This window comes from Gymnoscopelus microlampas (assembly GCF_963454915.1).
Source record: "Gymnoscopelus microlampas genome assembly, chromosome: 6".
NCBI classification, from domain to species: Eukaryota; Metazoa; Chordata; class Actinopteri; order Myctophiformes; family Myctophidae; genus Gymnoscopelus; species Gymnoscopelus microlampas.
The window spans coordinates 38,445,987-38,458,915 of NC_139943.1; the positions used below are offsets into that span (position 1 = coordinate 38,445,987).

The window sequence follows — 12,929 nt, forward strand, 5'->3', positions numbered from 1 at the left end:
AAGAGAAACATAACTTATAATAATATAATATAACACAATCTTTAACACCCCCAGTGATTCAATGATATACAGTCTTCATCTGCAGTAAATAAATACGTTGACGTATTCAGAATTAAGGATTCTGATTGTGGGAATAAGCAGCACTCACTCACTCTCTCACACACACACACAATCTTACCTGGTTCATCTACAGAGTTATTAGCAGAGGGGGGGCCAAAGAACTGCTCTCTGAGACGGGACTCTGGGACAGGGCTGACAATGAACCGACGGCCAGCTGAGTGAACGACCTGGGCTGCAATGCTGGGAGCGATGCCTGGGGGAATGTTGCAGAAGAGATGTCAGGGGAGAGGACGGGACAAGATTCACTACGTACTACAAACAGTAAAAGTCCTCAGTATTCATTTATCCATTTGTAACTTTGTCAAATTTAATGACTATTGTACCGTCTAGAATATATGCATCCGTACATACAGGGTGAATGTTTACCTGGAGGAACTAGATCTGGCAGCTGCTGATCGATCATCTGTTGACAGAGAAAAACAAAGTGGGAACCTCAGTGAGAAAGGGCATGGAACAAAATAAACAAGCTAGTGTCATGACATAGACTGTACTTGAATGAAGCTTTCACTGTGTAAATGTCACAGTGAATTTGAGGAACCGGGAGTTTGCAAACTCACTTGTGTGAGCTTGGAAACTCCCTGGTAGGTTAGGGACTTTGAGACAAAGCTTTTGTCTTTTGATTATAATGTTTTGCTTTTTAATATTGTAATTAATCATAAGATAAGACCACATGAACCCTAGCATCCCTATTCTGGGGCGAACATTCAGTGAAAATAGCAGATCTACAAGCTCCCAAAATCCTGGCTAGTGTCAGAATCCTGGCTAGTGTCAGCATATTCTCATATAGTGTATAGACTGTACTTTTCAGTGTATAGACAGTACAGCTGGCCCCAAACGTCTGAACGTTTATTCGTTATGCTGACATTCGGACAATTAAACGTTTCTGACGCACAGAGGCAGCCCACGTTAACAATGTAGTTTAACTCGGCATGACGTTACGCGCCCACGCCGCCCCAAAATAAAAAAATAAAGGTTCCAACGTTCATCGAAACCCTAATAAATACCTTCAGGGCCTGAATGAAGCTCTCAGAGTATATACAGACTGCATGTACCCGAATGAAGCTTTCAGTGTATTTGAACTGTACCTGAGTGAAGCCTTCCTTCATGCCCTCATCGGCCATCTCTATGACCTCACGGATCTGCTCAATGAAAGACTCCCGCTCACTCTCCAGGATGAACTCGCTCTCAACCTGTTGGGGACAGCAAAGAAGTTCATCTACTGGAACTCAGCCGACTACATGTGAAGCCTTTCTGTTGGCACAATAATATTTACACATCAATTTGGAAAATGGATATCTGCTTCATGTCCGTCACATTTATAAATGTGTGAGAACAATAAGGTTTCAATTAGTCTTTACTCATCAGAGGTGTTGCACTTGAGGAGTGGGCTGTGAGACGGTAAGCATCCATTATCCAATGGCTAATTCAATGGTATTTTGTCCAGGTTATGAGTTTTAAGAGGCAAATATGCAAGAGAACCGTCTGTAACAATGTCTATCTTGCACAAAAAGAACACCTTTATCAGGACGATTTACTGGACGACTGACGACTGATCAACAGCCTCGAACAAGTGATTTAGACTTATCAACAGCCTCGAACAAGTGAATATTTTGTAGATCATATTACCATGATATGTGCAATTTCCTCTGGATTATCACCATCGAGATCAAATTTGAAGGTCACCATCTTTCTGTTGTGCGTTTCCAACTGGCACTCGGCCACTCTGTCCCCCATATTGGAAATCTGAAATATAATAATTTCATTAGAATAGTCATCCTGTTAGACAAGAGCAACATATAGAATGGATTTGGGATTCAAATGTAGTATGGGGAGTGTGAAAAGCCAAAATGCTTACATTGAGAACATTGAGCTTAGCCTTGGCAGTCTTGTCATGGCGAGAGCGGCTGCGTACAGATCGTCGTTGATGTCGTCGTTGAAGCGAGCGGCCCTCATGGCGGCCTCCTGACCCCTCATTGCCATCGCTGAGACCCGAGGCAGCATCTGACAGGCAACTGGGAGACATATTGAATGGCCGGTGAGCTAGCTGCATGAGACCGGCAATGATAACAGAACCAGTGATTTCTGTTTTCTTACCTTTCCACAGACAGCGGCGCTAATACAGAAGTACCTCCTGGCTGCTCCACTGGTGCTTGGGCAACACTCGCAGGGGCCTTAAGTGCAGAGAGTACACCCATGAATGCGAACATTCATACATGAATAAGCCAAACCACACACAGTGTGGACAGGCTGCAACATTAATGCACTTTGGAATTCATTATTTCTGAGGGACTGAACACACAGAATTCAGGGAGAAGGGATATCAAACGAAACACTTCACCCAACAGCTACATACAAAACAATGTTTGGTGCTCTTGAGAATACCTGTGGGACAGAGAGGCATGAAGCCTGATAGAGAAAGTATAGGTGCTCTGCGTTGATTGGAGGAGACAGTATAGGACTCAACTCACAGGCCCATGACTAAGCAGCATGCAGTGGTAAGAGGCAGAAGAATGTGCAGAACAACCATGCAATGAAAAAGTTAGTCCATAGCAAAGAGGAAACTTTGAAAATAAAATAGAAATTAGTCTGAGACTGTTGCTACAGAGACTGTGAATTCATGATGAAAGGTAAATTATCTTTATGGGTCACCTCACCTGTATTTGCTGAGCTCCAGGTTGCAACTGTATTAGAGCAGTGCTGCCCTCTGGCTGCGGCTGGGGAGGTGCGGTCTGAGATGTTGGGGGCAAAATCAGTTGCTGGGAAGGCAGCTACAAGGATGAGGGGGGACAGATGGAGGGAGTGGCAGTGACAGAACATAGGGAGGGGGAGAGAGAATGTGAACTTTAACACACATCCATGTTAGACTTACATGATTCAAAGAAGTGGTCTAAACAATCACTCTGTCTTCATTCCCCCATCGATTGAAATCTCCCATAGCTTTACACTGGCTCCTCTCCGACGCCCCACAGGCACTTACCTGCAGGATAACATACCATAGCTGCTTAAATCAGACCGGTTCCTAAAGTGACTGTGTTAGATAACAACTCACTGAACACGCCTTAATGACATCAGGTCCACCACATCGTACTTGCAAGATTTAGCGATGAAAACACTGTCCCATGTCCGGATACTACAAATTCTATAATTGTGCCCTTCAAAATTGCTATTGCTTAATGGACAAATGTGAAACCAGGCAGGATGGCAGCTAATAGGTTGACACTGGCCATTTTATTTCTAGACAGCAACTTTACAGTGAAATTTGGACTACAAACAGGGGCTGTGGGTGTGATAAGGAGAAGAGGCATAAGGACATTTTATCTATCTGAGGGGGGGGGCGATGGTTGGTAGCAAACTGATTCGGCCACTCCTCGGATTGGGGCCCCATGACCCACCTTTCTCCCAACCATTTTGCCAGCCTAGGCTGACTCAGGGTGGAAGACAGGGTTAAACAACTAAAATGGGACTGGCCTTCAAAATTGTAAATGCAAATTTTCCCGATATTCCCCCTATTCCCGCATATCTGAGTAAATACCTCCAAAAGGTTAGCGACACCCACAGTCACAATACCAGAGGGAGCGTTAACAACAATTTGGTACCACCCACCCATAAAACAAACATGGGCAAATTCTCCTTCTAGACCACTGCCACCCAGGATTGGAATAGTCTAACCCCATCCCTCAAAAAATGCTGTTCGCTGGGCTCATTTAAAAGAGCCTTAAAAAAAATCACCTTTCAGGAGGCCAAAAGAGGAGGTAGTACCATTTTCCTATTAGACAGCCGACCCCCCCCCCCCTCCCTGTTCATGTACATATCCTTTTCCCCCCTTTTTTGTTGTACATAGTGTTATTTATTTATTTTTGCTGTTTTTTCTTTTTGTAATGATATTCGAACTGTGGTGCCACTATATATGTATATGAATTGAATACCAAGGTCCTCATTGGAAACAAGTCCGCAAGGACTTTTATGAACGGACCTGTTAGACAAAGTATTTTAAATGTAACTGTGCTGTTTTACATTTTTTGCCTAATAAAATATTCAATCAATCAAAGCAACCTCCATACTATAAGAAAAAAAACTAAACACACAGTAAGAGAGGGAAGATTGGGAATAGAGAGAAAAAGAAAAAGAAAAAGGAGGTCTACGAGTGTAGTGCTATAAAGGAAGGACGTGTGGAAGGATCCACACATATTTTTTCGGGGAAGGAGCCTCACAGAGCATGTTAGGCCTCTGGACTTAAGAAATGGCAACACTATGTACCTGAGTAAGTGCCATGGGGGCAGACTGGGCGCAGGTGGCAACAGGAACAACGGTAGTAGGCTGGACACCTGGGATTTGTGGCTGAACCTAATGTACCAAAGAGTGAAAAACAAGTGCACAAGTAGAGAAGTTGAGGGACAGATGTTGAGTAAGGGGTAAGTAGGACGGTGTGGAAAGGAGAGGACAGCTGCTTTTCTTATCTACAACACAGGTTAATTTACCAATTATAACCTCACTCACCACTGGGCCCTGCTGTTGCTGTATCTGCTCCGTTTGTGTCTGAGGGTAGGAGGCCTGGGGCTGAAGCTGATTGGGCACAGGGTTGTATGACATCACGGGCTGAGCAGGCTGGGGCTCTGGGAGAATGGAGGAACTCCGGGGTCGTTCTACCATTTGATTGGCTGAAAGAGTGGTGGGGCCAAGAAGGAAGGAGAGTATTGACTTGATGAAGGGTTACTAATTAAAGACCTCTGTCATCGTGTTACAATGTTGTCATCGAATATCTGAACATGAAATCATCTGAAGACACACACCTCCCACAACTTGCTGCGGCTGCTGTTGATGCTGGTCCGTCTCAGGCTCCTCTGACTCTGGCTGGATGGGGACCACAGCTTGACCCTGTCCTGCAGCTGAAGCTGGGACAGGCCCTGTTGCCTGGGGGAAATAAGGGACGCTCTGTGCAGGGCCAGTGGGTTGGACAGGTTGAGGAGTGTTATAGATGGGTGTCTGAAGGCTCTGCTGGGTTGTGGGTTGGGGAGCCATCTGCTGAGTGGGTGGTTGACTCAACTGAGGTGGGACGTAGGGAGCAGGCTGTTGCACATTCTGTGCGACTGGTGGAGGGACCTCGGTGCTGGGTGGTGGGCCTGGCTGCTGTGAGGGTGGCAACTGACCCAGCTGTTCTTCTTCTATTTTCTTCTTTTCCTGCTCCTCTCGGACCTTGAATTCAATTAAGGGCAGATTTGTTAATGCCACCAGTACACCAACAAGAAAAACCTGAACACTATAGGTTAGGGCCACTCTCAGGTGTTCTGTCTGTTTTCCATTTTCTCCCTTTTTCTTAGGTTGGTGGGATGATTTTCCTGCAATTCTCTGCTCCCTCTGACAATCAGGGTCACCTGTGTGGCGTACTTAATGGCTTCCCCCTGTGGCAGTCCATATTGCTTGCTATGTGGGAGCACTGCTTTGTTGTTATTGAGAATTGTAACCGACAAGCTACAACTAGCCTTAGTGAATGCAGCTTCGACTTATTATACCTCATCTGTTTGATTTTGATAGGGTTTGTTATATTTGTTGGTTGACGTTGGCGTCTTCCTTTGAGTTAGTACCTTGAGCTGGGAACGTAACATAAACCCACCATTATTAGGGCCATAAAACTATAGCACAATGACCTACATCCTCTTCCTTTCACTGGACTACAAGCAAAGCCCGTGAACCAACATTTACCTTAAATACATCAACAACACTAAGCACTAAGTAAAATCTGCAGTGTTATTTTAACTCAGAAGAGTGTGCAAATGGAACCAAATGGAGCTGGTACAGACCTGCTGCCTCTGTGTTCTCTTGCGACAGATGAGGGCCACCCTGTCCTTTATGGCCTTAGCCACAGCTTTATGGTCACCGTCACACACGTAGCCAGACTCCACCTGAAGCAGAAAAACATCATCTCACTTAAGAGCTCCTCAGCTCAAATATTCACTGTATATTCATATATACAGTGAAAGTGACAAACCATTTGTCCAAAAGTGAATACCGTCACCAAATTACTTATTTTAAGAAAAAATCTATTTATTACATTTTTGCGCCAGGTGAGTTGCTTTCCATTGACTTTAATCTTTGTGTGCAAGATCATTATGGATCTTGCAAATGTTTAAAAGATGTTTCCTTACACATTCCAATAAAATCTACATTGAAATCCTTTTAGAAAAGCTATACAAACATAGCTGTAAAACATAAAACAACAACATTCCAGCTGTTATATTGAAACCTGTGACCCATAAAAAGGTGTTACCATAGGGGGAGCCGTCTTACAGAATACAGCCCAATTTTCACACAGAACCAAGAGATAACGAGATTTACTGCTCCATTCACTTCCTGGTTAAAGTATTTGGGAACTATTCTGTATCTCGGCTCCTGTGTTTTACTATGTATTGTTGGCGAAACATGCTATTTTCAACGGCGTATAACAAGGGAGGTCGCTTTTTTCCCCCCGGAAGCACAGTGAAACCCTCCGTGATTAGCAACCGGGGATCGATCATACAAGAGAAAAATATTCTGTGGTTCTTGAAAGATTAGTCAGAATGCTTAAAAATGCTGGCAGAAGCTACAGCGTGTTTTAGAAACCCCCTGGCAGTGAATGTGTTAAATGAACATGATAATAGTCATATGAACCCACATCAATGAAGTCTTAAATCCTAACACTGGAGGTGGGGCAGTTTGCATGGTGATAGCAAGCAAAACAATGTTGATCATGTAAGAAAAGTATGGCAACAGTCTGTTTAAATGCCTGCAATAGTTGTTCAGCTTGTGGCTGAACAACGTGACTGTATGTGATTGGATTATATGTTTATGTTCGATATAAGGCCAAAGCTGTGGTATAGTCCTTTAACCCTAAAAGTCTATCAAACCAGAGAACTGCAGCTGGAATTCACCATTTCCTGTGCCACGTCCTCCGGCACGTCCTTGCTGAGGTCAAAAGAGAACTCGATAGCCTCGTTGTCCTTGTACTTCCCCTTGAGCTTCTTCCCATCCTCAATCCTCAGCCACAGCTTGATAGCTTCTATCTCTCCATCATCCTCCTCTGCCAGCTCCACACGCACCCCCGTCTCCTCCTGGAAGAAGGCGTGGGTCAGGAGATCCTTGATAGAGTACCTGAGTAGAGCGGGACAGACAGTGAGCAAACGCAAAAGAAAACACACCTAGGCGGTCCTTGACCTCACAAATTCAGGATTGACGGGCAGTATTGCACAACTGCAAGGAAAAAACAGACCTCTCGTCCTTGTTCTGGCGAATACATCCCTCGATGATCTCCTTCACCTCAGGAATGGCCACCTTGTCGAAGCTGGCTGGCTTCACCCCCTACAGGAAACACAGAACATTGAATGAGAATGACCCACCTATTTCTGAATATCTTGTTTAATGTGAAAACTCTCCTGCATCTCTCGATGTCCTCATTTGCTCTGATAGATATTATTTGCCAGTAGTCTTAACCTAACCGTGTCAAATCTTGGCAGCCCTGATGAACAGGAAATCCCTTTCCTTAAATCTAGGGTAAGAAAACATTGGTGACCGTATGTTTTGGAAAATACTTTTTGTACTTGGACACGTCTTACACATACACAGTAGTGCATGGGGTTCCTCACTAGAAAGCTCATCTCCCGACCAATTCAACCAGAAATAATTAAAAGGTGGGTGGCTAATGAGTCATTGACTGATGGTGTTTTTTAAAGACTGCAGGATGAGAAGTGGTGGAGAGCAGAGGCCATGGGACAACAGACGGGGGCCTTGTTGTCTAGTGATGGATTGGGCCAATGTCAGGAGGAGACTGCCTGGCGCTACATAAATACAGGGGAACTAGCTGAGAGCTGTAATGGCAGTCTGATGAGAGCACAATTGTTCCAGAGTTCATTTACGTTCATCTCAACAATGCAATGTTCACAGAGTGCGTGAACAGTTTGGCACTAGGGTCATAATAAAGAGGTTTAATATTTAGCAGTGATGTAAAAGAGCATTACAGAACACTATAGACAATGCCTCAACACTATTGTAGAGTACAGCTGATAGCACAGGAAAGACCTTCAGTTATGTGTGTGGTTAATGATAAGCTGGGGCGGTGGGTGTGCAGATTTCTAGGTACATTTTCTTGATAAGCCCTTTATTCATCTATGAGCCTCAGTCATTCAAGTCTTGAGTAAATCTAAGGACATGAATCACCAGGCGACTATGCATTCCAGTATGACTAATTGCATGAATATGTGAAGAGTGTTTTTCTGTGACAGCTTCTGCCGTTCTGGACACATGACACGGATCAGTTATCAGCTGGGAGGAAAATAGCTGTGCTGGCACACTCCCCCTCATCAATCATCCACTCCTCAGGTATATATGCTGAACACACACACACACATACGCCAGGCAAAGCAAGAAAAACTGGTTGGATAGAGGGAGGGGCTAACGTTTTTTTCTGTTAAAGGAGCCTGTAAACTGGTGCATTTATCGCAAAGGGGCAAAGGGTGGAGGGCAGAGGGCAGCAGGGAACAGCCAAAGAGAGAGAGCGAAAGACAAAGGAATGAGGTGATGCTGAAAGGGGAAACAGAGGTGCTGGAAGGTAGAAAGCTTATATAGCCTTGACAAAGGCTTAACAAAAAAAAGAGCAAGAGCTCTGCGGGAGCGATGGACGAGCGACTGGGTAGATATTTCTGGCAGGGGATCTATCCTACACGGCAAACAGGAAGGGGTGGTGGACACTTGGGGGGCAGCTGGTAGAAGGGGGAAGACACAGAGGGCTGAAGGGAAGACTTACACTGGTGACTCTGCGGTAGATCTGTGCAGCGTTCTGGCACTCTGAGTAAGGGTACTCGGAGGTGGCCATCTCCAGCATGCACATTCCAAAGGCATACACATCCACTGACTCGTCGTACTTCTCCTCATACATCTCAGGCGCCATGAACTCAGGGGTACCTTAAATCAAAACAACTATTCAGAACTCTCTTTCTCCCTGACTGACTTGAGTGAGAGGGTCTCTCACAACCCAATGCACCCTCTCTCTCGCTCCTCGAACCCGTGATGGGCTGAGGAAGCGCAGGACGAGGAAGAGTGACCCGCCTGCTGCTGCCGTCTCCTGAAGGGGGTAGAACCTGCGAGCATAGAGTCGGAGGAAGAGGAGAAAAAGAGGAGAGGGGGAGGAAAGCAAAAAGGACAGAAAAAAAAAAAAAAGAAGGGGGAAGCTGGGCTCAGTTAGACTGTAGAGAAAGAGGCACGCGTTTGTCTGTGTAGGACCTTGATTTTTGAGGCATAATAATATCTTATGTCAGAAAGCCAATGTACAGAACACACATTTGTCAGAATGAGTGTTAAATATAACCTGTCAGTAAAGCATTTTACAGAGAGGCACTTGAGGATAACACAGATTGTCAGATTGCCATTTTGAAAGCCAATGATCTTTGATAAATAAGACTAGCTATGGAAGTAACTTGTGTCAAGACCTTACCTTACAACCAAGTTAAGAGAAAAAACACCATTTTTATTACACTTACCTTTGGATGTCCAACTTACCGTCTCCAGTGGAGCTGTACGAGGAAAAGTGTTATGGTCAAGTCTGAGAGAAGCATATCCCATAGCTAGCTACTGAGCTCGACGGTGTGTCTGTACACCAGCTTTCATCAAATGACTGATAACTTCTGCTTTCAATCTCAGGTCGTACACAGAAAAACTCAAGATGGTTATTTGAATTTAATTGTTTTGGAAATGAGGTGTGTCACAGCACACGTAGCAGACTTACCAGGCCCATAACAGTGCATACTTACTTACTGACCAGCCGTACCCTATTCATTCCATACAGCAGAATGGGGCACAGCTGAGGCTAGAGCCTACATTTTAAAAACATACCCAAGAATGTGAAAGTAAAAAAAACAAAGATAAAACAAAGGCTCAGGGGTTGATACAGGGAGGGGGCAGAAGGGAGAAGACCTCCCTTGACAGGAAAGGGAGCAAAAAGATTCTGCTGTCCTGAAAATGTTTTAAAAGACAGTAAGAGACAAACACTAGCAAAAACAACCTGTTGAAGCAAACCCATAGAAAGAGACGTTAAATATTATTGGCATCACTGGCAAACAGACCACATATTTCCAAACCACAGAACAAAGACCAGTCTAAGACAGAAGGCAAGGGGTATACCTTTAGCCCTAGCCAGGTTAGCTTGCAGGTACTTTTGTATGACAGGCAGGATAAGGCAGGACATTTGTATGACAATATTTATGTAGAGTTGAGAGAAATCAGTGGCGCTACTTACTTTCAGTAGGTGCCTGAAAGGAAAAAGAACCTTTCCCGGTTTAAAGGGAAAAAGAGAAATTGATTCTATCACAGTGACCAAACCTAGTCGACGTGCTGCGTGAGGGCGATGGGAGAAAATGCTTGTGGTGATCAGCTTACTGCCACAAAGTCTGCCCACTATTTGAGCTGTGGTTTGAGAGAGAGCTGAAACACTGTGGTCTGTTTTTAAACCACACTGTCAAAAAACTAAAAACTATAACATGTAAACCCCCAACTCTAAATACCAACATCATTCAATAAAATCATTGGAAATAAGTCTGTTGCATGGCAGTTTGGGTACAGGAGGCAGCCGCAGTGACTTATAGTCTTACCTATGACACTCTTGGCGAACGATGACCGCTTGAGTGTGGCCAGTCCCAGGTCTCCTATCTTGACGGACCCCGTGGGGCCTGTGATGAAGATGTTGTCACATTTGAGGTCCCTGTGGATGATGGGGGGAGTCCGAGTGTGTAGAAAGTGTAGCCCCTTCAGGATCTGTCGACACCAGCTCCGCAGCACTTTAATCTTCATCACCTTGAACCGTTTCAGATATCTAAACAAGATCCAGGATTAAACATCATCACCATTTCACAGGACTAAAGTTTCTTTAACAAATAAAATAAATGAAAAGATACATTAGCAAGGCTAGTGTATCTTGTTCACCACAGGTCGATTACAATCCTAACTAGACGCGTCGCAATTGGCAATTGCAAAGTGTGGTTGCGCCGACGCGGTCGGGACTCCAGTAATACGCCGGGAGGAATACCGTCGGAGACTGCGCCAATTACATCGTCACGTCACTCCTGAGATCGCCTGCGTTTCATTTTGAGAGGATTGATCCCCCAAAAATCATGTTTTTGCATCAAACGGTTACATTTCGAGCATTCGTGGCGCCCCCTATGGATCAAAGTAGAAATGCTTTTGGGGATTGGTTTAGTATACCACCCTCGACATGTGATTCAAATTTGGGATTGACCGGACGTTTCGTTCGTGATTTATGGCATTTTTGGTCAAACGGGCCCCTCCCGCTAACTTTGGAAGCCATTTACGGACGGACGGTACGGACTATCAAAATTCCGCTTGGATAGGTTTATCGCATGGGTCCATAGATCACGTGTACCGATTTGTGTGAGATTTGGAAAAAAATTGAAGGAAAAGGAGCAAAAAGTGTGTTTTGAAGAAAATTCATTGAATTAATTATGTGGTTGCGCCGGTCGGGACTCGAGTAAAACGCCGGGAGGAATACCGGGAGGAATACCGTCGGAGACTGCGCCAATTACATTGTCGCGTCACTCCTGAGATCGCTTGCGTTTCATTTTGAGAGGATTGATCCCCCCAAAATAAGGTTTTTGCATCAAACGGTTACATTTTGAGCAGTTGTGGCGCCCCCTATGGATCAAAGTGGAAAGGCTTTTGGAGATGGTTTAGTATACCACCCTCGACATGTGATTCAAATTTGGGATCGACCGGACGTTTCGTTCGTGATTTTTGGCATTTTTGGTCAAACGGGCCCCTCCCGCTAACTTTGGAAGCCATTTACGGACGAACGGTACGGACTATCAAAATTCCGCTTGGATAGGTTTATCGCATGGGTCCATAGATCCCGTGTACCGATTTGTGTGAGATTTGGGAAAAAAATGAAGGAAAAGGAGCAAAAAGTGTGTTTTTTATAAAATTCAAAATGGCGGAAAATGTATCCAGACGCAAATGGGCGTGGCCTATATGGGGAGATGCGTTGGGACCCAAGGAATCCAGGGAGAAAGACATTTTGATTTTACGACATACGGTTCAAGAGTTACAGCCCAAAACGTAAAGGGGGCTGTTATAGCGCCACCATGAGGCCGATTGGTGTAATTATTTTTCTAATAATTTTGGACTAAATTATGAACCTCCCCTCCAAATGTGGTAACTCTAGCTCTTACGGTTTCTGAGAAAAGAATACTTGAATGGGAGTTTTTGCAATTCCCATTAAAGTGGATGGGGAAATTTAATGCACAAATAAATCAATATCAAAAAATCTATCATGACGCAAATGGGCGTGGCCTATATGGAAAGTTGCGTAATGACCCAAGGAATCTAGGGAAAAAGACATTTTGATTTTACGACCTACGGTTCAAGAGTTATAGGCCAAAAGGTAAAGTGGGCTGTTATAGCGCCACCATGAGGCCGAATTGTTTAATTATTTTTTCAATAATTTCGGACAATATTATGAACCTCCCCTCCAAATCTGGTAACTCTAGCTCTTACGGTTTCTGAGAAAAAAATACTTGAATGTGATTTTTTTCACTTTTACATTAAAGTGGATGGGGAAATTTAATGCACTAATAAATCAATATCAATTAAACTATTTAACCAATCTCTTAGCAAAATACAAGCACACGATTCCCGATTTAGACGGTCATTTTGATATATGGCACAACATTAGGGGATGTTAGGCAAAACTGTGGGAGGAGATGCGGTTTGAAAAAAAGTTCATCTATAAATAAAGAAACAAAGAAAGTGTATAGAGTACTATAGTCTGGTTGCCC

The 12,929-nt window shown here is 44.2% G+C and overlaps 1 protein-coding gene across 4 annotated transcripts in view; it reads right to left on the bottom strand.

Moving 5' to 3' along the window:
* The window catches only part of LOC311047754 (serine/threonine-protein kinase WNK1-like), a 40,665-nt gene that overhangs the window by 6,911 nt on the left and 20,825 nt on the right, over positions 1 to 12,929 (bottom strand). For 3 of the 4 annotated variants that reach the window (XM_084060596.1, XM_084060598.1, XM_084060595.1), the window contains exons 4-18: positions 10,734 to 10,954; positions 8,894 to 9,051; positions 7,364 to 7,452; positions 7,026 to 7,245; positions 5,919 to 6,020; positions 4,911 to 5,313; positions 4,618 to 4,778; positions 4,378 to 4,464; positions 2,775 to 2,888; positions 2,215 to 2,291; positions 1,976 to 2,132; positions 1,747 to 1,863; positions 1,206 to 1,310; positions 487 to 523; positions 179 to 313 (exon numbers count right to left, since the gene is read on the bottom strand). In XM_084060596.1, coding sequence (XP_083916722.1) covers positions 179 to 313; positions 487 to 523; positions 1,206 to 1,310; positions 1,747 to 1,863; positions 1,976 to 2,132; positions 2,215 to 2,291; positions 2,775 to 2,888; positions 4,378 to 4,464; positions 4,618 to 4,778; positions 4,911 to 5,313; positions 5,919 to 6,020; positions 7,026 to 7,245; positions 7,364 to 7,452; positions 8,894 to 9,051; positions 10,734 to 10,954 — 2,183 coding nt within the window. The remainder of the gene's footprint in view (positions 1 to 178; positions 314 to 486; positions 524 to 1,205; positions 1,311 to 1,746; positions 1,864 to 1,975; positions 2,133 to 2,214; positions 2,292 to 2,774; positions 2,889 to 4,377; positions 4,465 to 4,617; positions 4,779 to 4,910; positions 5,314 to 5,918; positions 6,021 to 7,025; positions 7,246 to 7,363; positions 7,453 to 8,893; positions 9,052 to 10,733; positions 10,955 to 12,929) is intronic. The other variant, XM_084060597.1, reaches the window with a different exon arrangement.